This window comes from Pogonomyrmex barbatus, unplaced genomic scaffold (assembly GCF_055798465.1).
Source record: "Pogonomyrmex barbatus isolate J1 unplaced genomic scaffold, ASM5579846v1 scaffold2, whole genome shotgun sequence".
NCBI classification, from domain to species: domain Eukaryota; kingdom Metazoa; phylum Arthropoda; class Insecta; order Hymenoptera; family Formicidae; genus Pogonomyrmex; species Pogonomyrmex barbatus.
The window spans coordinates 13,043,496-13,066,780 of NW_028297116.1; the positions used below are offsets into that span (position 1 = coordinate 13,043,496).

At 32.1% G+C, this 23,285-nt stretch overlaps 1 protein-coding gene and 1 long non-coding RNA gene across 3 annotated transcripts in view; one reads left to right on the forward strand and one right to left on the reverse strand.

Moving 5' to 3' along the window:
- Positions 1 to 19,095, reverse strand: part of LOC105428446 (uncharacterized) — a 150,834-nt gene extending 131,739 nt beyond the window's left edge. The window contains exons 1-2 of one of the 2 annotated variants that reach the window (XM_011640780.3): positions 18,910 to 19,095; positions 18,274 to 18,462 (exon numbers count right to left, since the gene is read on the reverse strand). In XM_011640780.3, the coding sequence (XP_011639082.1) occupies positions 18,274 to 18,462; positions 18,910 to 18,933 (213 nt within the window). In that variant the 5' untranslated portion in view covers positions 18,934 to 19,095. Of the gene's footprint in view, positions 1 to 6,368; positions 7,124 to 18,273; positions 18,463 to 18,909 lie in introns of those variants that run through there. The other variant, XR_016139333.1, reaches the window with a different exon arrangement.
- LOC148936680 (uncharacterized) lies at positions 7,015 to 7,977 on the forward strand. Its single transcript, XR_016139336.1, has 2 exons — positions 7,015 to 7,297; positions 7,556 to 7,977. It is a non-coding gene; the product is annotated as an uncharacterized LOC148936680 (long non-coding RNA).
- Positions 19,096 to 23,285: the final 4,190 nt, after the last annotated feature.

The following is a 23,285-nucleotide window of genomic DNA, read 5'->3' on the forward strand; positions in this document are numbered from 1 at the left end:
AAAAAATTCATCGAACCAACCGACTCTTTCGACTTTTCGTTATAAATGGGATTAAATCAAAGAATATCGCGTGTGACATTGGCGGATTCAGCAAATGATCGGAATTTCGAGACGGTTATAAAATTTCGCGTCCCCGATGCACCAATATAGCTACCAGATGTAGAGAGAGATCTGTATATATACATATATGTATATACATTGTATGTACCAAGAAAGAGAAAACGGGAGGGAAAAAAAGAGAGAGAAAGAAAGAAAAATGTGCAACTGTGAATTGTACGTATCAGCTAGAGGAACAAACTCGTTTCCAATGTGTTCACCTCCGTCTTTTGCCGAAGCCAAAGAGCAATTCCTATTCCAACGACTTTCCGTAAAAACGTCTCATATCGTGAGACATTGTTAAATATATTACGCCATTGCCTTTTCTCTGTGGGTACTCCGTGTAATACATATGTATGCGCGTACGGGGGAAGCCCATTTCGATAGGAGATCACGTGCCTACGAAGTTTTACAGTCCGCGCGTTGATCAGAGTCTAGACGGCAAGTCTGTCCGTGATCCAAAAGTCACTTTGGTTAGGGTATCTGTCAAATAGGTAGGTATCGTGTGCAGGTATCACGTGGTAAAACCACTATATTCGCTAACATGTTGTAATTTTTTAATCTTTCATCAAGTCTGAAATAATAATTAAATCATATTCTCTATGTTGATTGAATATTAAATTATATTTTGCTGAAATTTCAACAGAAATATATTTCAACATTTCTCGTAATATTGTGTCGTTTAAAGTTTGACTTTTTAACGTCAATATCCAGATATTTTCTTATAGACGACAGAAAGATACGTAAAATGCATACAGATTTTGTAAAAAGAAATTCCTCTGTTATCTTTCACCTTGGTATGTCTCTTCCTTCCCTCTATTCTATCTGACTTCTCATTTCCTGCTCCCTACGCGTCCCTTTCTCTCCGCCCACAGATATTCCTACGTTTTCACAACCTCCAAGTTTTCATGTCTCTGGAATATCCCTTCGTTCCAAGTTTCCTCAGCTCGTTCCTGCGACTTCGGTCTAATGAGACTGCAACGTCGCCATCGAGATAGACGCATGGATGTATACATGGATGTATACATATATATATATATATATATATATATATATCCATACCTAAATCTTTAGGTACGTACATGGTTTCGTATATAAATACTAGCGCATACCAGCGTACGGAGATGCGCGCACTAACATCAGCATGACTACCAACGTTTTCTCTGGAAACTCGATGGCGATATTCCTGCTGATCTTCTTTGTTCATCCGACGACTTACGCTTTTACGTAGCCAATCTTCACGTCAACAATGTAATACGCTTTATGTCTTACGGCGGAGACAAATAAAATTTCGCGAACAAGACCCGTTCCTGATGAGAAAAGTTAAGAGGCGCTTAGTCCTCCTCTCTGAAATTTGTCCCTTTCTTTCGATAACTAAAATACAAGATAACGGCGGTAATAAGCTTTCTTGCTAATAAAATAAGAACGCTTGACATTACTGAACTTCATAATTCTCAGAATAATCAACAATACCTTTGTAATACCTTTGTAATACCGTTTTTTCTTTACATCTTGTTAAAAATTATGCATTTTTATTTATACTTATAGACTCATTTATTTACATTGCAAAAACATGAAAAATATGATATGTGTATGCTTCTTTATTATTATATTATAGATAATTAATATTAAAAAAAATTTTATCAAAACAATAAGAATTCAATGGTATAACAAACATGTTAGATCGATGTCATATTATAACTTTGTTACAAACTGGACATTCATAATAGTTAATATTAAACGAAATTTTATTTCAAAATAATAAGAATTCAATGGTATAACAAACATGTACATAGATACAACATAGATTGATGTCATATTATAACTTTGTTACCAAACGGACATTCATAATAGGATAGGGTAAAGGTAGAAATGATAGTAACCAGCTGAACAAAGCATTCACGTAAAAGCATAAAATCGGACATTGCGATTACCAGTACGCGTGCATCTGCGTGTATCTGCGTGTATCTGCGTGTATCTGCGTGTATCTGCGTGTATCTGCGTGTATCGGCGTGTACGAGCGTAAAGAATCCTTTTTATGATATCGTAATGCGGATTTTGAGGTGTGCAACGAGTTGTACGGCGATCTAGCCGACTAATTAAGTAGTCCTAATGGATTTTCAATCCGCGGCGAGTTTAATTTACGTATTAGTATCACAGAGAGAGACTCTCACATAGGAGTAATTCTAGGAGAAATGCAATATGCATATTTGACCAGCCCGCTTTTTTACAGAAATTATCGTGTCATCATTTTACAATAAAAATTGTAATAATAATTTGCAAAATAAGACATACGAGTCACATATTAAATTATTATATTTTAATCGATATAAAATTGTAAAACGATATTTTGGCATAAATTTTTTCCGAGTTTTCCGCCATGTTAGAAGCAAATTTCAAGAACGAGTACGCAGGAAACTGAACATATGGAAAACATGTGACAGAAAGTCAGTCGATGAGAATATTTTAAGACTAATACGAGTTACGTCCGTTTCAAATACAAAATTACTTCATGCAAATATTACATTATGTGTATGTATATATATATATATATATATATATATATATATATTCTATAAATCTTAAGAGAATTTAATATGTTGTTTCGGAGTTAATTAATTGTTTCAATTAAACATGTAAATAATCAATTTACTTCTTTATAATTTCAGGACAAGAAATAGAATAAAAATCTGTGAATGTCCATTTGTTAATGAAACGAAACTCTATTCAAATAATCATAATCAAGAAAGCTGTACCAACGTGACGAGTAGTCGATGAAATGCGACGCAAGAATTAAATGAGAAGTAGAGTCTAATCAAAATTACGAAACATTCTATTTTACTTGCTACAACTCTTCTCTTTTATCATTCAATTAATTATATTATTAGAATAAAATTTTTCTTTTGTTCTTTAATTTCTTGATATTTATAAAAACTAATTAATAATATTCTTTGCTGTATAAAAATTATTATTATTATTTATTAATATTAGACTCATACGATATAATTAATCAATATTGTTAGCAATATTCTGCAAAATTATTATAATATACTTTTTACACATATTTCATAGTTTTAAAATAATCAATATTTTAGTTACATGGTGACATTAACAACAAACACGTATGAGACAAGGAGGATTTCCAATAAGATTTCGGGCATAAGCAAAAGCTATTGGTTTTAAGAGACGAAAGCAAAGCAGTGAGGCTGAATCACGCACATAGATGGATAGATAAATAAGAGTTTACTAAATTTCTAATCCGAGAACGTATGGCAAACGACATTAGAACTGGTGTCGGATGTATTCATCGATGTAAATAACAGGGTGAGAAAATCTTCGTCAGGAGCGTCCGTATGTGTGACCATTCCAGCAAATTGGATCCTTTTCGCAAATGTCGTATGTATTTTTGATAATTACATCAGCATATTTTCGTAGACTTAGAGGGTTTCCTATTTTCTTTATTGATTATTATATCATCTTATTGACAAACAATTCCTAATGATATTAATCAAGATTAAAGAGTTCTGTAAGCAACTTCATTATTGAAGTAGATATAAATTCATCATAATATAATTAATTAATTAGTTATTGAAATATTAAGAAAAAAATTACTTTTTGTCTATTTATTTTCTCATTATATTTAATAAAAATATAAAAATAATACTCTTTAAAAATAATACTCGAAACTAAAACGTGTACGAGACACCGTACGTATGTATCAAGTGTAAAGTAGTATAAAGTAGAATTGCATTTTCTTAAGACCTATGAAATAACTCAAATATGTCGGTACGCGTATTTATTTAAGACTTGAGAAATAGTCAACAGAGTGGGTGGACCTTACTCGGCACATAACTCCGTTATCACGCAGATATAGTTGTAACAGCTACAATGTTACACGTCCAGTTCGCGCGAGGGTGCGAGAGGGTGTGAGAGTAAATTTCATAGCGCGGGTGAGGACCGCAGCCGTAATAAAAGACGAGCGCCATGCACGACTGTGCTCGTATACTGGAAGACCAATGGCGACGCGTGCGAACGCGCGACAGTGGATCGAAAAGAGGTGGGCTATGTATGTGGGCAGATGTGCGCACAGAGACAGGGCGGCGAACAACATACGAAAATGTTGCAGCGACTGCACCGGCTACTGCGGCAACGCTGCGGTCCAGTTTATTCATGCCCGAGAAAATATTTCATGCAAGACGGCGAGAAGGTTTTCGGTGGATTATGTATGGAAGACATTGTGCCGGCTAAAATCGTCCGGCTATCAAAAGTTGGCTCGCTACACAGTTAATTTTCCACCCCCTTGTTCCCTCTCCTCTGGATTGCTGTGGCACTTAAGTATATAGAGAAAGGAAAGGGTGATTTATAATTTCAACTATGTTGACGGTTCACATCTCGATTATCTTAACTTCCTGCGGTCTGCTATTTCTTCCAGTCACGAGACCACTTGCATGTTAGATTTTATCAGACATGCAATTTCTTTTTGAAAAAAAGCTAATTTAGTATTCCAATTTTAACCTCAAAGGAATAAGGAATAAGTAATCGAGTAATTAAGCAACAAAATGTAAATATTTATATACTATTTATAATTAATCATAGTTATTCATAAAATAAGAATATTGTTCAAGAATATTCGTTCATATAATTATGTATTTAAAAAATATATTATAGGAAATTACTAAAAATATTTTAAACAAAAAATTCGATACTACAAGTCATATTATAATATTACATATTACATATTACAAGTCATATGACATCAATTCTTCAAAAAGAATATAAAAAATAATATATTTTATTTTAATTTTTAGAATATATAATTAATATTACAAACTAATTTTATCTGTTCAATGCCATTATGACAGGATAAAAATTTAGCTGAAAAAGCTTCGGAGAAAGAGTGAATAAATGATGAAAAGGAGTATTTTATATGACATAAAAAACAAAGATCTCTAAGAGAAGAGAGATCTCTTATATGTTTCCCTTTTGTACGAAAAACAAAAACCTGCTATCGACTTGTATCAGTTATCATTTGCATTAAAGCGTAATATAATATGCACATATATGCTATATATATGGACACTTCGAGCGTAAATCTTATAGGACATGGCGCTTAATTGTACAATTGTAGTAAATCAAACAATCAGCGAGAAACAGTAATTATTCGTGCACGCAGACAATGATAAATCATTTCATAAAGATGTGGGACTATAAAATGTAATAGCACTAGTAATGTGGTTGTTACAGCGAAGAGTATATAAAATTCATCTTTCGCGGTTTCCATTGAACTCATCCGAAATGTATTTAAATGTGTGAGAAAAAAGCTATATACATTTTGCAAAAAATATTTCATACATATTTCCATGTATAATAAAGTTTGTTAAATATTATGCCTGTTATTGCACTTTTGTCAAAAATAATCAAATATTAAAATTTTCTCAATTAAGTGTGAGAAAAGAGAAAATAATACAACGGTTCTTTATGTAAAGTTTATTATAATTATACAATATAACATTTGTCTAAAGAGTGCAAAAGTGAAAAATAAGATATGAGCCAAGTATTTTCAAAGTGTAAAATATAAAATTATAATTATAAAATATGAATATTTATCAAATATATATAAACTAATAAAGAATATATAATATAATAGATAAAGTTTTGAGTAAGAGAATAAATTGTTCAAAACTAGTCTTACTTCTAGCTTAAAATATGCGACGTGTGTATGAATTTTTAATTATTAATTATTAATAAGACTTAGAGTTTCCTAAGAGGTACTAACGATTTATGATTTACGTTTCCCTAATCGTACGTTCCGTTTTATCGGTATTCTTTCTTTTTTTTCTTGAATAAAATGTTCTTGAAGTATTCTTAATTTATTACCCAACCGTATGACTCCCAAATCCAACCTAACTCATGTCGACTCTAGATATAGAAACGTGATAGCACGAATGCATGTATACGGGAAACGATTAATAAGAGACAGCCTGCAATGCTATTTGCATAAAATATTAGCACTTTCGCGTTGATAAAGTTACACATTATCCTAGGATATCACTGCGCGCCATCGTTAGGCGTTCATCCTAACTACCATCATGTTCCCAGCTGTGTGTAGCTGTACGTATAAGTATATCTATGAGGGTAAGAATGCGTGTAAAGTACCCAGTACACTTTAAAAGCCGTCGCGAGGATGTGGGTGTTGGAACGGGCATTCGTTCGGAGCGAGCGATCGTGACAGAGAATGATGTATAATTAAAAAAAAAATCTAGAAAACTGACCTGCGATCACACGTAGTAGATTATACACGATGGAATCGTAGTCGAACTCAAGTAGATCACGTGGTCGCGGGTAAATGTATGTCTCGGGTTCCAGAGAGAAGGAGAGAAGAGAGGAAGAGAGAAACGCGCGGATACCATAATGCTTTTTTTACGCATGCGCGTTACCGAGGACGTTCATTCACTCACTCACACGCGAAACGCGACGAATGAGGCCTCTAATCGTACGAAAAATGAAATGTTCGTTCCTTCGACCGCCGGCGCGAGGTGCGTCGCCGACGCGAAGTCCAGCCGAGATTTGGTAAACCCCGAGATCGGGCCGGTCGTGTGTCGCGGCTCCAACTGTTCACAGTTAGTTTCTGCAGAGTTCCTCCTCTTCCTCCCTGTGTCCTCGTATGCACATACACGGAGAATACCGAACGACAGGCGCGTATCCACGCGATACGTGTGACGAGGTCGAGTCACGTGCTGATTGCGCTCCTCGGAGTTCACGCGTTCCTCTTTCGCCGCTTCTTCGCGTTCATTTTGTTCATGATATTCGCGAGGTATAACGATATAAACGGAAGCCGTTATCTAATCTATTTTTTACTATTTATTTACTAATCGTATTTTTCGTGCTGCGATCACAGTTTCTAAACAAATAGAGCAACGTTCAAGTTACGCGGCACATTTATATTAACTTTTTATATTTCTGTACAATCGATACTTTTCGATAATAATCGCTCCTTTCTAAGTTATGCGCGACAAACGACGTCGGATCAGACGTCTGTCTGACTGCGTAGCAGACGACATAATCGGGAGGCATGGGATACGCGCGAGCTCTCGATTTTGCTGGCGCTGTCGTCGTTGTCGTTGTCGTCGTCGTCGTCGTCGTCGTCGTCGTCGTCGTCGTCGCTCGCTCGCTACCCTCGTCACTTTCGTCGCCGCCAAAGGTGTTCGCTACCGTAGGTGGTGTGGCCGTTTCGGTCCTAAGTAAAGGTAACGCTGTCTGAAGATCCAGAAGCGAGAGGAAGAGCCGGAATAAAGTGGGGGGTTTATGGGTTTGCATCCTATGTACTCCATCGTATCTCTAGTTATGGCTCCACGACAAAACCCACGTGTATAACCTCTCCTCGCGGCGTTACTCCGTCTATATCTATATCCGCATATAATTCTATACACACATATATACATATCGCGCGACATTTCAGCGTGCTGCTGATGCGAGAGCTCGGGTAACCAGTACCACCGCGCTATCCGGAGCAACCCTCCTGAATGTCTATATGTAGATACTGAGTGCATTTTAATAAAATTGAGTTGCTACATGTTTTCTTATCTCATCTATAGTCATCTATTGCAAGAGTCTGCATCATGGCTTCGAGATATGATATAAAGCATTATCATTATCATTCAAAAATTTGCCCTTATTTTGTACATCAATATTATTATATAATTTTGTGATTAAATTAAAAATAAATCATATGTCCACTCTTTCTTATCATGTAAATTAGAATAAATAGATATAGTAATTATAATTTAATGTAATATATGTTTACGATTCATTTGTATTATATTTAAAATTATATTTAAAATAATTGAATATAATTGGAAATATAAAATTTATAATTTACAACTGTTTTGTACTAATTAATATATCTGTCTATCTATAACAACATGAACAACATTAATTTAATATTTCTGTTTTATTAGTATGCCAATATTTCATTGTATGTTAAAATAAATAATAAAAATCTGTAATAAATTCATGCATTTTAAAAATTTTAGCAATTTTAGCAATTTAAATATATATTTTTAATATATAGAATAAGCATTTAAAAAAAATGTAAATATCATAAATTTGATAAACTAGTATACATATATATTTAGCATATATACAAAATATAATAGCATAAATAAAATACAAACATGAATGTATAATAAATCAGTACATAATAAACAGGCAATTTATTTTAAAGTAGTTCTGTGATGTTAAATATGAGAAATAGCAGACTGCCGATAAAGCAGAACACTATACATATATTTTGATTTAAGGTATATAGTATAATTACAAGATTGATATATATATATATATATATATGTATATATCAATATATATATATATATATATATATATATATATGTACACATATATATATATATATACGTACATATATAAAAAAACAATATTTTTTTCTCTTTAAAATAATAAATTACCTTTTGTTAGTAACTTAAAAAAATTTGCTAAAATATAATTAATTAAGATTATTATCAAAATTTTTAATAAATAAAATTAATATATTTTACATTTACAATTAATTTTAAAATTCTACATATATTGTATAAAAATTATGTATAATGTTGAAATATTAATATTTATTTAAATATTATATTAAGAATAAATTAAATTTATTATTATTAGTATTAAGCAAGTTTTAGCAATTTAAATATATATTTTTAATATATAGAATAAGGATTTTTTACATGAATAAGAGATTCCATATATAAAAATTTTCGTCAAAATCATGATGCGACACCTGGGTAGAAGCTAAACACAATCTAAACTTGCATCCATTCCTATGGGGTATTTTAGCCCGGAGAAGAAAGGATGGCCAGATTCAGTGGAGAGATGGAAGCGCATGTTGTGGTGATCTAGAAGGGGAAGTGTTGGGCAGACGGCAGCCATGATGCTACCAGCAAGCCAATCGCTGCACTGCATCGAACTGTTACTGCATAATGGCCGCATGGCCCCGCCCAATGTAAAACTCGATGGACGTTACGCTTATTGGACACGAAAGCGTTAAAAATTTTATTGCATGCCTGGCAGTTACACCCCGCTTTGGAAACTGTCCCCTGCTACGATTCCCTCTCTCCTACCTCGTTAATCGTAAAAACCTAACACTGATCTGTAGGAACTGTAGTTTCTTTAGTAAACTTACGCCCCCTGGAATGTACATTTTACAAAATTTGCTTGTCTTGATAAAGAGAATTAAACACTAATAATTCACTATACACTAATAATTCTAGATATCATTTATTGAATAAAATTAAATATATTAATCTCAATATTTGCTTTAGATATGACATTTGATTAATGTCATAGAAGCCTATGATATAATCCATTTGATATCATCAATACAACTTTGAATAAAAATATAATAAATTTGAAATTGTTTTATTTTGTTATACATTTTTCAAAAACATATATATTAATGTAAAATTAAAATATTAAGAATTTATTAATAATTTATTAATAATTTTTTTTTAGAAATATATATAAAAGAAAAAAAGGATATTTTCATGAATACAGTTAATGAATATTTTTAAAACAATATTTAAAAATTTATGTACAGATACATTAAAATACTAAGATAAATTTATATTTCAGTTATCACGTTTGCTATAAATAGCAGACATGATAATATAAGACGCAAATTATCGAATAGTTGCATAAGGTAAATTTTCATTAACGATAGTATAGAACATAATTATTTTTAATGGCATCAAAAGAGAATCTAATAGATAATTCCTAACGTGAATTGTTAGCCGATAGTTACATTGCGTAATGTATAACGAGTAAAAAGTAATTATTTTACTTACAAAGTATAAAACTTGATAGTTTTATATTTAACAAAAAATGTAATATTTCTTCGTGTGGTTTTAGTTAATATTAATGTAAACCAATGTAGGTAACAAAACTTAATACATAGAACTAATATATTAAAATATATTTCTCTTCTTTATCATTAAAATAAATTTATAGTTTGTTCGGCAATTATATATGATTTAAATTGTTAAAACCACGATAAGCACTAGAAAAATATCTGTTTATTTTTACAAATGTAGAAAAAGCATTATAATGTAAATTAACATGTAAAAAAGCAATAGTTTTCGTTTTTATTCATGTTACTTATATGCATTATAAACGAGGAAATTGTTAAAAATATCCATTATTTATTAGACTTGTATATAGACTTCTAAGTTTATTGTAATTTATTGATTTAAAACACAACATATCAAATTCTCTCATCAAATGTAAGTGTTTTTGAAGCTTAAATAATTTTTGTTTAATAACAAACTACATTAATTAAAAGATACAATAAAAATTTTAAACAAATATTTATAATATCTGGATAATAACACGAAGGAAATTGAGAGATTTTAAAAATATTAGAAAATCTGCTTTGTTATTCATGTTTTGTATCGCGTAATTGTATCGCTAATTATTCTGTTGTATCGTGCATTGCATTCTTCGGATGACACGCGACTTTATCGAAGTGATTAGCGTACAATCGCGCACTGACCAACTGCTTTGAACCACGACTGATTGCATGACGTCACGTCATTCATTCGCTTCTACCGCGCGTGCTTATCTTGCAATCGCGACTCGTGCCACGAAATTAGTCGTACGCAAAGTGATGTTTATTTCACAGATCACCGATTAAAACCCTTGATCTTAGTGTAAGCAATAACAGTAAATATTATCCAGAACAATTCGCTGCAGATAATGATCTTGATTGCAGATAATTAAAATATTCTTATATTCAATTTTAAACATAAAATGCAGAGCATAGCATTGTAGAATGATGCAAGGTGAAATATTTGCATAGTTTAAAATAAAAAAATATAAATTAAAAATATATCCAAAATAACTAATGTACACTCACCTGTGCTGACGATCGACGATTTAGACATCTCTGGATACCATCCTCTGGATATCACATTCGTCATAACACAACACAAAACATTTAACACTCACGTATGATTTCTCCAAAATTAGGATAGTATATATATCTATAATATTTAACAATTAACTCATGTTTATTTCAAGAATAAATATACTGAGATTTGCGATGAGTTTTCTTGCCGTAACACATAAGAAAAAAAATCATCTGATTTTGAGCTTTTAATGAGCTTTTAAGTAAATAAAATATTGCTTTATTTTTGCACACAAGTAAAGAAATATTTAATTTCTTATTTTCTTAATAATATAAATTCTGAATTTATTTTATACTGTTTTAATTTAGTTTATAAACTTTAAATTAGAAATTTAAGAAAATTATATGATAGCGTAATCATTGAATAATGAATCAAATGATTGTATGAAAGAAACTAATTTATCTCTGAGTTGAATGATAAAAACATTTCATAACTTTCTCTCTACTACACTTTCTCTCTTCTTTTATAAATATATTTATTTAACACTATTCCTTTTTTATTGAAATTTTATGGCTAATAATTTTCAAAAATTGTATTAGTAATATATGAATTAAAATTTATTTCATAGAAAAAAATAACACAACAAATTCGAAGATTGAAACATTAGAAATTACTGTCAGACACTAAAAAAAAAACGTAAATTATTTAGAAATTGAATGTATTAAAAGAAATCAATAATTCAGAAGCACATCACAATGTTTTGTACCCTCTTCTTAGATCAGATTCTTCAAATTTTTCGATTTCTTTCTTTGAAGAATTCCGAAACACTTTCATTATAAATAATAACCGTTCCTAATAATATTCTATATTCTCCATATTTTGTTCCAGTTAATCATTTGATCACATCACATACGCTTCTGTCAGACTCAACGGCAACCGGATACGATGATACGATGTCTGCAAATCTGTACGACTTCAGAATAATCAAAAGCCGACACACACTTGATTGATCCCGAGAATATTGTCTGCTTGCATTAGTCATCGATGACACGCAGCGAATACAAGATCGCAACGTGACATCGGGCGCAGTGTCACGGCTCGCTTATCGTAGGTTAGGGAATTCTGACCGGAGACCGGAGTTCAAGACCGTTCATGACTGTCATGATTATTCCGTAGAGATTCTCCTCCACTTGCAATACGTGTCACAAATACACGTCACACGTAACGCATCTTTGTCTTTCGAAAGAGCAAAATATATCGGAATCACCGTGATTGTTCACTTGTGTTTCGGACTTGTGTAGGAAAGATAGGAGACCGGCGGTACCGCGAAATAGTAGCCGGGGTGGGGGAGGGGAGGGCGACCATGTGCTTCGCGGGGCTCACGAACGTAACTGCGCCTGCGCCCCTTGCCTAAGCCCTACGCACGTCACAGAGGCCGCGTTCCGATACTCGTTGCCAGTACTGAAAATCTATAACATACGAGACCTAAACTATATATTTTCAGTACTGACAGTGAATATTGAAACGTAGCCCATGAGAAGAGAGCTCTTCCGTCGCTCTCTTTCCCTTTGTTCTTGTCACTACGCTATGTGCTCTCCTTGTGCGCGAGTTACATACGGGCGCGGAGATGGATACGCTATAAAACCCCGTCAGAATCAACTGTAACAACCCCACGAGTCGTGAGAGTGTAGGTGCAAGTGGAAAAGAAGAGGTAGGGAGAAAAAGAAGAAGAGGAGACCTTTCAGAGAAGGGCGAGATGTTGTGAGATATATGTTTGTTTATCGAATAACATTACGTTCGTGCACAAATATCACATCGCTATTCACTTTTTTTATGTATGTATGTATATATATATATATATATATATATATATATATATACATATCTACAGGCAGACTTTAATATGACAACTATTATTGATATACTCAATTTTTCGATTTGCATTGTATGCGGATTAGCAATACGTCAATAGCAACTTAAAGTCAATTTTTTCTAATAAAGATATATGGAAGTTCTTGGAATTTTTATATTCATCAATTTTTAATAATATTAAATTATTTTATTTCTCTCTTTTAAATTTAATAATAAAGCACATAAAATAAAATGCATAAAAATTTTTTTCTTTAATTTGAATTTTATTATTGCACTTTCAATCCACAACTATTAAGAATAAGTATATAAAACGATGAATAGATCAATTACAGATCAATTACACTGCTATTGTTTGTTGAACAAATTATAATTTTCGATATAATATTGTAGTATCAGTTTCGGAATGTTTCATATTTTTATAAAAAAATAAAATTCAACAAAAGGTCAATTATATTGATCATGTAGAAATAATATTCAAATATATACATAGCTTTCATTTTATCTTAGAAAATCTTTAATTTTCTGATGCATTTTATGCATTTTTAATTATTTAATAGAGAGTGTCACAATGAATGTTAAGGCAAATAACAAATTTTAGATAGAATAGTTTTAAGGAAGAATTATTCTTTTCACAATATGAATCTAATTAGATACACAAATTAACACGATTATCGTTCCATTATCAGACATCCCGAAACGGGAATATGTCCGAGGATGACACCTTGTAAGTATGACTATCTATGAAATATTATGTGTAACACACGCATGACAAGATCGCGAACAGCACCGACACCAGTTACTGATCTCCCGATTCTCGCCGCGATCCGGGAGCATCCTGTGCACCCGATGCACCCCCTTTTACGCACTTCCTCCAGCCACCGTCGAGTTTCCTTTACAGGTATACCCATGCGCACTACACGAAAAACGAAAGAGGCAGCATCGAAGGAAGAAGGTGAACCTTATTCGCGTATCGAACATTTCCATCACATAGATAGTCAGTACAAATCCCGTGAACACAAAAGGTTACGAACCAATAGCGTCAGGGTGGGCGGTCACATTGGTATCTCTTTATTTTTAATGAGATGCAGATTCTTGTCATTTTTCATATAAAATGATGATAACGTACGTTTGTTGCCACGACGCGTACCATTATAATGCCTTTTATGAGACTTCGCGTACGAAGAATATTTTAGCATATAATACGTAATCATCTCTGCTTTATTATCTAGAAATTATAAAGAAGAATACCATCCAAACATAATAAATTTTCATGTTTCATCAAGTTTTATCTTATTGGCAAGCAAATGAATAGCAATTGAATAAATTATCGAACATTTTTTTTATTTTTTGCGGAAGTTTTTCCTACATAAAATTTATCAGAATGATATTTTTTCGAGAAGAATAAAGATGTTGTGACATTTATATCATTAGTTATATCAGTTATTGTACATATAAAGTAGAAAAATGAAGTATATTTTTAGCAGCACTACTATAGTATATTTTGCAACTAAGGTATTAATTATTTTATTACATTTTAATTATATTACATTTTACATATTACATTTTCAATCATTTCAAATATTTTAATTTCAATATTAAGGAGAAAGCTTTATATAAAGATAAAAAATGTAGTATTAAAAAATGATATTAATGAAAAATAGTAATAAAATAGTAATAAAGTTAATAAAATAGAAAATATTCTTTTAAAATAGAACAGCTTTACTTGCACTCTATAATCAAAATATCATAAGCTAGAGTATGTCCATAGATAAAATATTGTACATAATAGTGTCAATATTTTATCTATAAATATAAATATAAATATTTTATATATATATATATATATACATATATATAAATATAAATAAATATAAATATTTATATATATATATATATATATATATATATAATTTCATTTATTTCAGGCATACTGTGCCTCTTGCATCATGTATGATCTTTGATCTATGTTGTGGCGACCATTCTTGCTAGGATTATATAAACTTAGCATATCTCTCTTATTTTACTAGCATGTCTATAAGTAATCTTTTCGCTGTTTTTATTCCTCAATCATTACGACATGAAGTAATATTTGATTACAAAAATTGTATTATGCTTATTACGCTAAAATTTTATTCCAAAATTTATCTTCTTTAATATCTTTGATATCCTCTTTATATATTTTGAATGAGAAAATTATTATTTCTTTATTATTTCGGAATGTCAAAAGTAGTTTTAAATTTTTTTATTACAAATAAAAGTCTTTTAGCTGAAAAAATTAGACATAAACTAGAATTGGCAGGATCTTTGATGCGATTCTTAAATTTCCGCTTTCAAAAGAATGAATGTGTAAAAACTCAGGTCAAAATTGAATACATAACCTACTTTCACTTCATAAGATTCATCTGGCAACTGCAAAACTTATGAAAAAAATTGGACCCTTACTATACGAAGCAAAAAAGCAAAGTGAAAGTTTAGGGAATCTTTAGACGTATATATATATATATGATGGTTCTACGAAAATTACGTACTAATATAACATGCATATAAAACAACAACTATTAAAGTATTATAAGAATAATATAAAATATAATAATAATGATATAAATGATATAAAATATAATAATAATGATATAAATCAATTGGATGTATTTTACAAAAAAGTTAAGTTTTTCTATTTATTTCTTGACATATGTAGTATTGATTTTTTTAATATTTTTTTCCAGAAAAACTCTAAATTATTTTATCTTTGTTTTGTGTATTCGTTATTATATAATCAATATTTATGTAGAATTATATTTAATTCGTAATTTAACGTGATTTGAAAAGAAAACGAAAAATGTGATTAATATTATCGTAATTCTTTCCGGATCAACAATTATTCTATAATAAACATTGACATATACATATATATGTATGTATATCAATTTTTATGTCGGAAGACTTTCACTAATGATCATTTTTATCAATATAGATTAACTTTAATCTGAGTTTAATTTATCCTTTATGTTTATCTAATTCTTAAAATTGAAAGAAGATAAAAAAATAAGTTAAATCGAGATTAAAACACATTTATATTAATAGAAATAGAGATAAGTTGATTGTTTATTCAGGTTTAGCATACAATTTAGATTAAATTATTAACATTTTACTAAATAATGTTTATCAACAAGAATTTGCACTGAAATATGTTACGTTATATGATGCCATAATATTATTTCTTCAGACGTAAAATGCTTACAGAGATGTGTATTTGAAGAATGTTTTACATTTGAAAAAACATCTTGAGATAATTTGACTTCCATTTCTTACACATTTTATCTACATTATTTTATCTAAATACGTGCGCCGTACGTTACAGTTTTGTAATAATATTCAAAGTTGTACAGCTTGCAGGTAACTGATGATATGATAGCATATTATTGACGATGATATATAATATATAAATACCGATTTAACATAAGCATTATTCTTATGTTAATAACATTGATAATGTTACTGAAAAATTCAGTTGAGCATAATGTTCGATTATAATAAAAATATATATTTTGCACATATAAATTTAAAAAGTTGTGACATTTAGATGCAATTAGACACGCTTAGCACCTATCAAATTTACAATGCATTCAACTCGTAATAATAATAATCTATTGTTCTGTTTAATCGCCTCGTTAAGTTCTGATTTATTCGGTCTTTTCGTCGACATGCGACGGGAAGACCAAATAAATTTTATATAATTTATGAAATATAAGAGAAATATAAGTAAAATGTTGGCAATAATAATGTCAGTAATATATCCTTTAACTTGCTCTTAAGTCTTTCCATTAATAATTATTCACCTTATTTCACTTCAGTTGTTTTAATCTTTTGTTTATTCAAGCATATACATATATATATATATATATACTAGTGTACATAAATAAAAAAGAGATACTTAAAAATTTGTTTGTGAAAAATAAGATTTATTTGAATACGGCGGAATAAAATTTTATATTCATATGTGGCAATCATCTTATCCTTAGTAAAAAAATTAAATATATTTCACAGAAATATATATATATATATATATATATATCTCGTCATCACAGTCGAATTTTTTTATAATCAATCAATCAATAAATATCAAAGAAACCGTCACAAACTAAGCATTTATTTCTGAATATTTCGACTTTTCTTCTCGACAATATTAGTAGTTTTCTATAAAAATGCATTATAAATATGCACTTATTATCGCAATCAACATTTTCTTCTTTGTAAAATTTTATTTTCGTTTAAATTTATTTTCGTTTTAAATACATTACACTTTGCGATCTGTTGATTGTTGAATAACTGTTTATAATAAAGCTGTTTATAATAATTACGAAACAAACAAAATGGCATAATAGTCATTCTGATATAACACGCTGTGCAGATCAAATCGTCAGTTAGACGTATCCATTTTATAAGAAGAGACATTTGCCTGTATCGGAATAGAATTAAGATGTCTTCCCAAAATTCAAAACTACCACTTTACATGTCGAGATCGACAATATTTCTAGATCTGCAAGTATTTTCATGTATTATATTTAAAGTGCATAGGCAAGTCACATGGCGTTTGGTTGCGCTGAAAGTCCGATACTGACTAGCTGTTGGGCGTGGCCAACAGACCTACGACACTTCCGCCAATCAATAAGCTTCAATCCCCTCCACGCCGTACTCGAGCAATCTGACGGTTTGTGGAGATATTCACTGGTTTCTCCTTTCGTTCTCAGGATCTTATCCTCCGCTCTGGACCTCATCGGTGAAAAAATATCTTCTAATTGATTACTCGAATGACAAGATTTGTTTATTTTGTTCATCGCGTATCGACAAATAGATTATTGGTTTTTATTATTTAGATTAGCAATTTTCTTAATAAATTCATTATGTTTCATCATTATTTCAAATGTCATTTAAACTATTTAAAGTATATTATTTTAAATAATCATTGATTAATTATAAAGTTGCATTAATAATTATCACATTTCATGAAATTTTTAGAAAAAAATATATGTATAAATTTAACAGCCCAGATTACGTTGATATAATATAATATGATTTAATTATGTCAAAAATGTCTAATAAGCTTCTGCCATTTCTAAAAATATATGTACAATTTTACGTTGAAAGAACGAAATTTGGTTTAAAGCTACAAAAATAAATATATCGTAAAGCTAAAGATAATTAGTATAGTATTTATTATAAATAATAGAATTTTTGTTAAAAAATTCGAGAAATTTTCGAATAATAACATCAAATGTTTACAAATAGACATGGTAGATAATTCAGAGGGATTTATTCTAAGATGCATGATTATTTACGTACTACCTCGGTCAACGTCAAAGTATAATTATCTTCGCACGTGATAGCTTGCTATGGTGCTTACCATGATAATTGGCGGTTGTCGGATCCGCCGGCGGTGCTGGCGAACATCATGGCACGCTACGCACTCAACATCACGTGAGATTCTGACAGATACGTTACGAAGCTTGATCATCGCGATCATCAACCGCTTTACCGACACGTCACGGTTACCGTGGTAACTCTCGGCGCACATCACTGACGGAAGGAAAATCTATGGCAATGGAGCAATGGAGTAGCAACTTTGAGCGTGGTCGACCGGTGGTTTCGCACTCACTTATATCGAATATTCTATTTCGCGAGACAGCGCGACAGCGCGATTCTCGAGAGAACGTAACACTTAATTATCATATCGACTGATGTATGACGACGCGAGCTCCTCCGAATTGTCTCCGGCGAAGCGACAACCGGCGGGCCGAAATGAACGACGTTTCGGCGAGACAACGAACGATATGGCCGATTCTCTTTCGCGAATATCTCGCGAACTAGACCGAAATGCCGGACGAATATGACCGGCAAACGCGTTGAAACGTCCGTACGTTCGGCGTTCGACACACTATACGCCTTTGGCTTTGCTATACTATAAGGTAGTAAGTGAGTGAGAGACCAAGCGGGACCCCTACCGGCGCAGCCGTACATCTTAGTATTATGGGCAACTCACATTGGAAGATACGCCATCAAGCATAGCCCTAGCGAGAGCGCGAGAGCGAGCGAGCCGAGCCGAGCGATTGTAAAAGTTTTAGGGACACTTTGCGAACACCCTCTCCCCTCTCTTCGCCACTCTCTCGCTCTCTGGTGCGCTACCCCACGGAACCGCGCCCTGGTTCTCTCACCCCGCCGTCCATGGGAGACTAGAAACGTCAGAGAGAGGTGAGAGAGAGAGACTGTGGTGGTGCCACCTCGAAATCCCCCTCCTGATTCTCCCTCTCCGACTAGCAGCTCGACCACGCCAGAGAAAGATGGCCGGAAGAGAGACAAGACCCGGGAAAGAGCGCGTAGGAGAGATATGGTTGCATTCTTGTAGTTGTTGATAACAAGAAAGAGCTCGAGAAGGACAAAAAAATGAAATGGTAGACATAAACTTCTTGCTTACTCGGTAAAAAAAAAGAGGGTGGCGTTAATAATCGTTCTTTTTCTACTATTTGTTCCCTTATTCTCCTTATCCCTCCTTGTTCTCTTATTTTCTCTCCTTTTTCCTCCCCATTAGAAGGATGTTGTTTAAATTCGAGGATGAGACCAACAAAGACGAGTGTCAATGAGCCTAGAAACTCATCGCAGATTAAAGAAAAGTTTGTATTGGTACACGCCGTGGTGATCGCGTCATCGACATGGGCGCGGCTAGAAGAGGAGAGCTAGTAGCAAGGGAAGGAAAGGAAACGAAAGAAGTGGAGAGGCGACAGCAAGGAAAGAGAAAAACAGCTTGAAAAGGAGAGAGGAGATAGCGTCTCTGCCTATCGTCGCAGCTAGAATCTAGAGGAGAGGGTTGTTGAGAGAGCAAGAGACACTGCGAAATGAAGACAAAGAGGAAAATTTTCTGCCAACATGCGGTTTCTTGCCACTGTGCGGTGGCGCCCTCCGCTATCCAACAAGAACCATGCCGTTCCTCCCACACTTTTTCCTGATCTATCTCGCAATCGGTTGCATCTACCAGTCGCTGGCCGTGAATGACAGGAGATGAGACTTTGCCGTCATTGCGAATGATCTTCGCAGTTTTTCCTTGGCGAAACTAATGACCAAATCGAATTTTGATTTGATATTGCAGATTGATTCATCATAGATAATATGAATTAAATACATCTATATAAGTCTATATAATGATGATACATTTTATTTTAAAGATAATATAAAAAAATTGTAAAAAGAGTGCCAATATATTTAAAGCAGAAAAGAACAGAAAAAAAAACAGAAAAGAAACCAACTTGTTTTGTTATCTACCTCATTATACAGTTTTGAATTCAATTCCTATTTAAACTTATCGTTGGCAATTCGTTGTTGAAAAATAAACGCGTTGTTCAACTACGTTTACTGAGTTGTAAAATTTATATTTCAAGATTCAATTTTTATTAAATAGACTAGTGATGTATAAATATATAATTTTGACTTTGACTTTTTATGAAAAACATTATTAATTATTCTGAATAAAATTGTTCATCAACACGTAAATTCCACGTAAATTCCAAATATAACATACAGGAAAAGAGCGAACATTTCATTAAAAATGAATTGATCATCCATAGAAATTTTTGATGTTGTGAAATATTCCTCGATTACAAACGATATATCTATGTAGACTGCGGGAAAATGCTAATTTGATGTTAGCTCGGTAGCAAGGCCGGTTTCGGATTAAAATGTGAAGAAACTTTAAGCACCAACTGAAGCAACTATGCGCACATCGAGACATGTCGCGATCGTCGTCCATATTAATCCCAATTAAGGCGAGGGTACCGAAGAGCAGGTTAAAAGCTCCTCCTTCTCTTCACTCTTCACGGACGGGGATGCGACGATATAATAAAATCGTAAAATGACGGCACTGACCGTGTGCTTGGCGATATTATCCGTTCGCGATGGGAGCCGGCCATGAGGGAGACGGTCCTCCATACGTGAAGCATAAAATACCCGGTTAAATGCGCCGAACGAATACGAAAAAGTCTAATATGAAGAACCTCACCATACCACACTTAGCAAAGACGACGAGTTCGAGTTTATGCCGCGGACCTCGGCTAACCAATCAGAGCATGGGATTTTGCGGGACGAGTAAATAAATTGGACGGGTCGCGGCGAACTTCCTGGAATCTGGGGGACATCTTTCGCGGCATATACTTCTGAAACTCGTATAGAACTGGAAAAGATAGTAGAACAATGTTGCATAAAATGCGGAAAAGTTTGAAGAATATATAACAGCTTTTACCATTTTATTCCATTATTATTATAATTTTCTCTAATTAAAATAAGTATTACATATCATTTACATTCAATAGATAATATGTGAGAATGATATAAAGAATTTTAATCTCTTGACTAAAATTAAAAATTATTATATTCTATTACGCATACAAGTATTATTTTACTATTTTATTATTAATTATATTATTGCAAGAACATATGTTAGCAATCATCTCTTCTTATTCTTATCTCATCTCTTCTTATATTTTCTGATAAGTTTCATAAGCAGCAGCTTTGCTGATGTCTATCTTTTGTATATCAAATTATTTATATATCTCAGTGTAACTTGCTGATATGCAATAAATTAAATTAAAATATTATATTATATTATTATAAATTATTGCTATATTTATATAGAGAAATATACATATTCTAATAAAATATACATATTCTATTCACTCTATATAAATTCTAAATGCACTTTAAATGCAAATTGTTCTGTATCAATATCTATATTGTGCAGAAAAGCAATAAAAGATAAAAAGTAACTACATAAGAGACCGTAAAAATTTTCTATTTCGGGCGATCTTAAAAATATTTCTTCTTGAGAGAAGTGAAACGAGAGAGACAATTTCGTTCACACGTAGCTACAAAGTAAAGACGAAGACAGAAGGAACAAGAAGAGCGAGAATCGTGAGGCGGTATGTGGTAGGAGAATGAAGTTCCACATTTCAGCGGCAGTCAACATGGTGGCCATGACGAAGACGATTCTTGCTTCGGCAAGAAAGGCCAATGGACAACGACGGTCTCGTCCCACCCCATAATGCCCCATATACTTGGCAATTTATGCGCCGAAACGTATTAAATAGCTTTTTACCCCCACTATAATCCTCTCGACGGCGCGCAGGCGTCTCTATAGCCATGATGGTAACTATATATTAAAGCCAATATTTTTAAATGCGATACACCTACATTGTAAATACCCATGTTTTGTGCGATCCCTTCTAAGAATAGACCCACTTGCGACATTCAGCTATGTTGAGAGATGCGCAGAGACGATCATACCATGCGCGCTACGGCAGGAAAGAAGAGGCAGATTCCGGTCTTTATGTTGTCGAAGGCTTCGAAAGCCTCCTAATGTCTTAGAAGACTTGGCGAAGACGACTAAGAATGTTGCGAGGTGTATTTTAAGGAAGCATAAACGGTTAATCGATAACCGAGCAGTAATCGCGCGTTCCTGGTCATAAATCCTGGATAATATACATGCAAATGCTGTGCAATATAGGAATTTAAAGAGCTAGCCGATTCTTCTTTTCATTAACGACCTTCCGTCTTCATTTCACGCGAGTCACGCAACGGCAGGTGTCAACGAAAATTCATTAAATTCTTCATCCTCATTATGCGTTCTATCAAATAGTGCATTTTTCTATTTATTAGTCAGCATTAGTAATGCTGACATAATTTTATATCTTATTTATAAAATTTCTATATGTAATATACAGTTAAATACTATTTTTTGTAATTTATATTTTATTCAAATATGTATTATCCAAGATTAAGTTGTATGTTTATGTAATACACATAAATATAAATATGTATATATATATATATATATATATATATACTATATATATAGACTAAAAAATAGATGGAGGATTGCATTCAGAAAAACAAGAAACATGTGTAGAGAATTTGAAACGTTGCACCATAGAGAAAGTATAAAATTTTCTTCAGTCGATCTCTGAAAATAATAACTAAAAATGTTGTGCATTTCAAAATAATTTTTTGGAATAGTGTAATAATGAATATTTATTCTATATATATATATATATATATATATAGTATATATATATATATATATAGTATAATATATATATATATATATATATAGAATAAATATTCATTATTAAATTATTCCAAAAAATTATTTTGAAGTGCACAACATATATATATATATATATATATATATATAGAATATATCTCTACACATGTTTCTTGTTTTTCTGAATGCAATCCTCCATCTATTTTTTATTAGCACATTTTTTACGTTTTACGTTTCTCTTGTCGAGATTACATTTTGAATTTTCCAATAGCAATCATCACGGAAATTAACAAAAACGACATGTTCATATAAATTTTATTTACACAACCGAG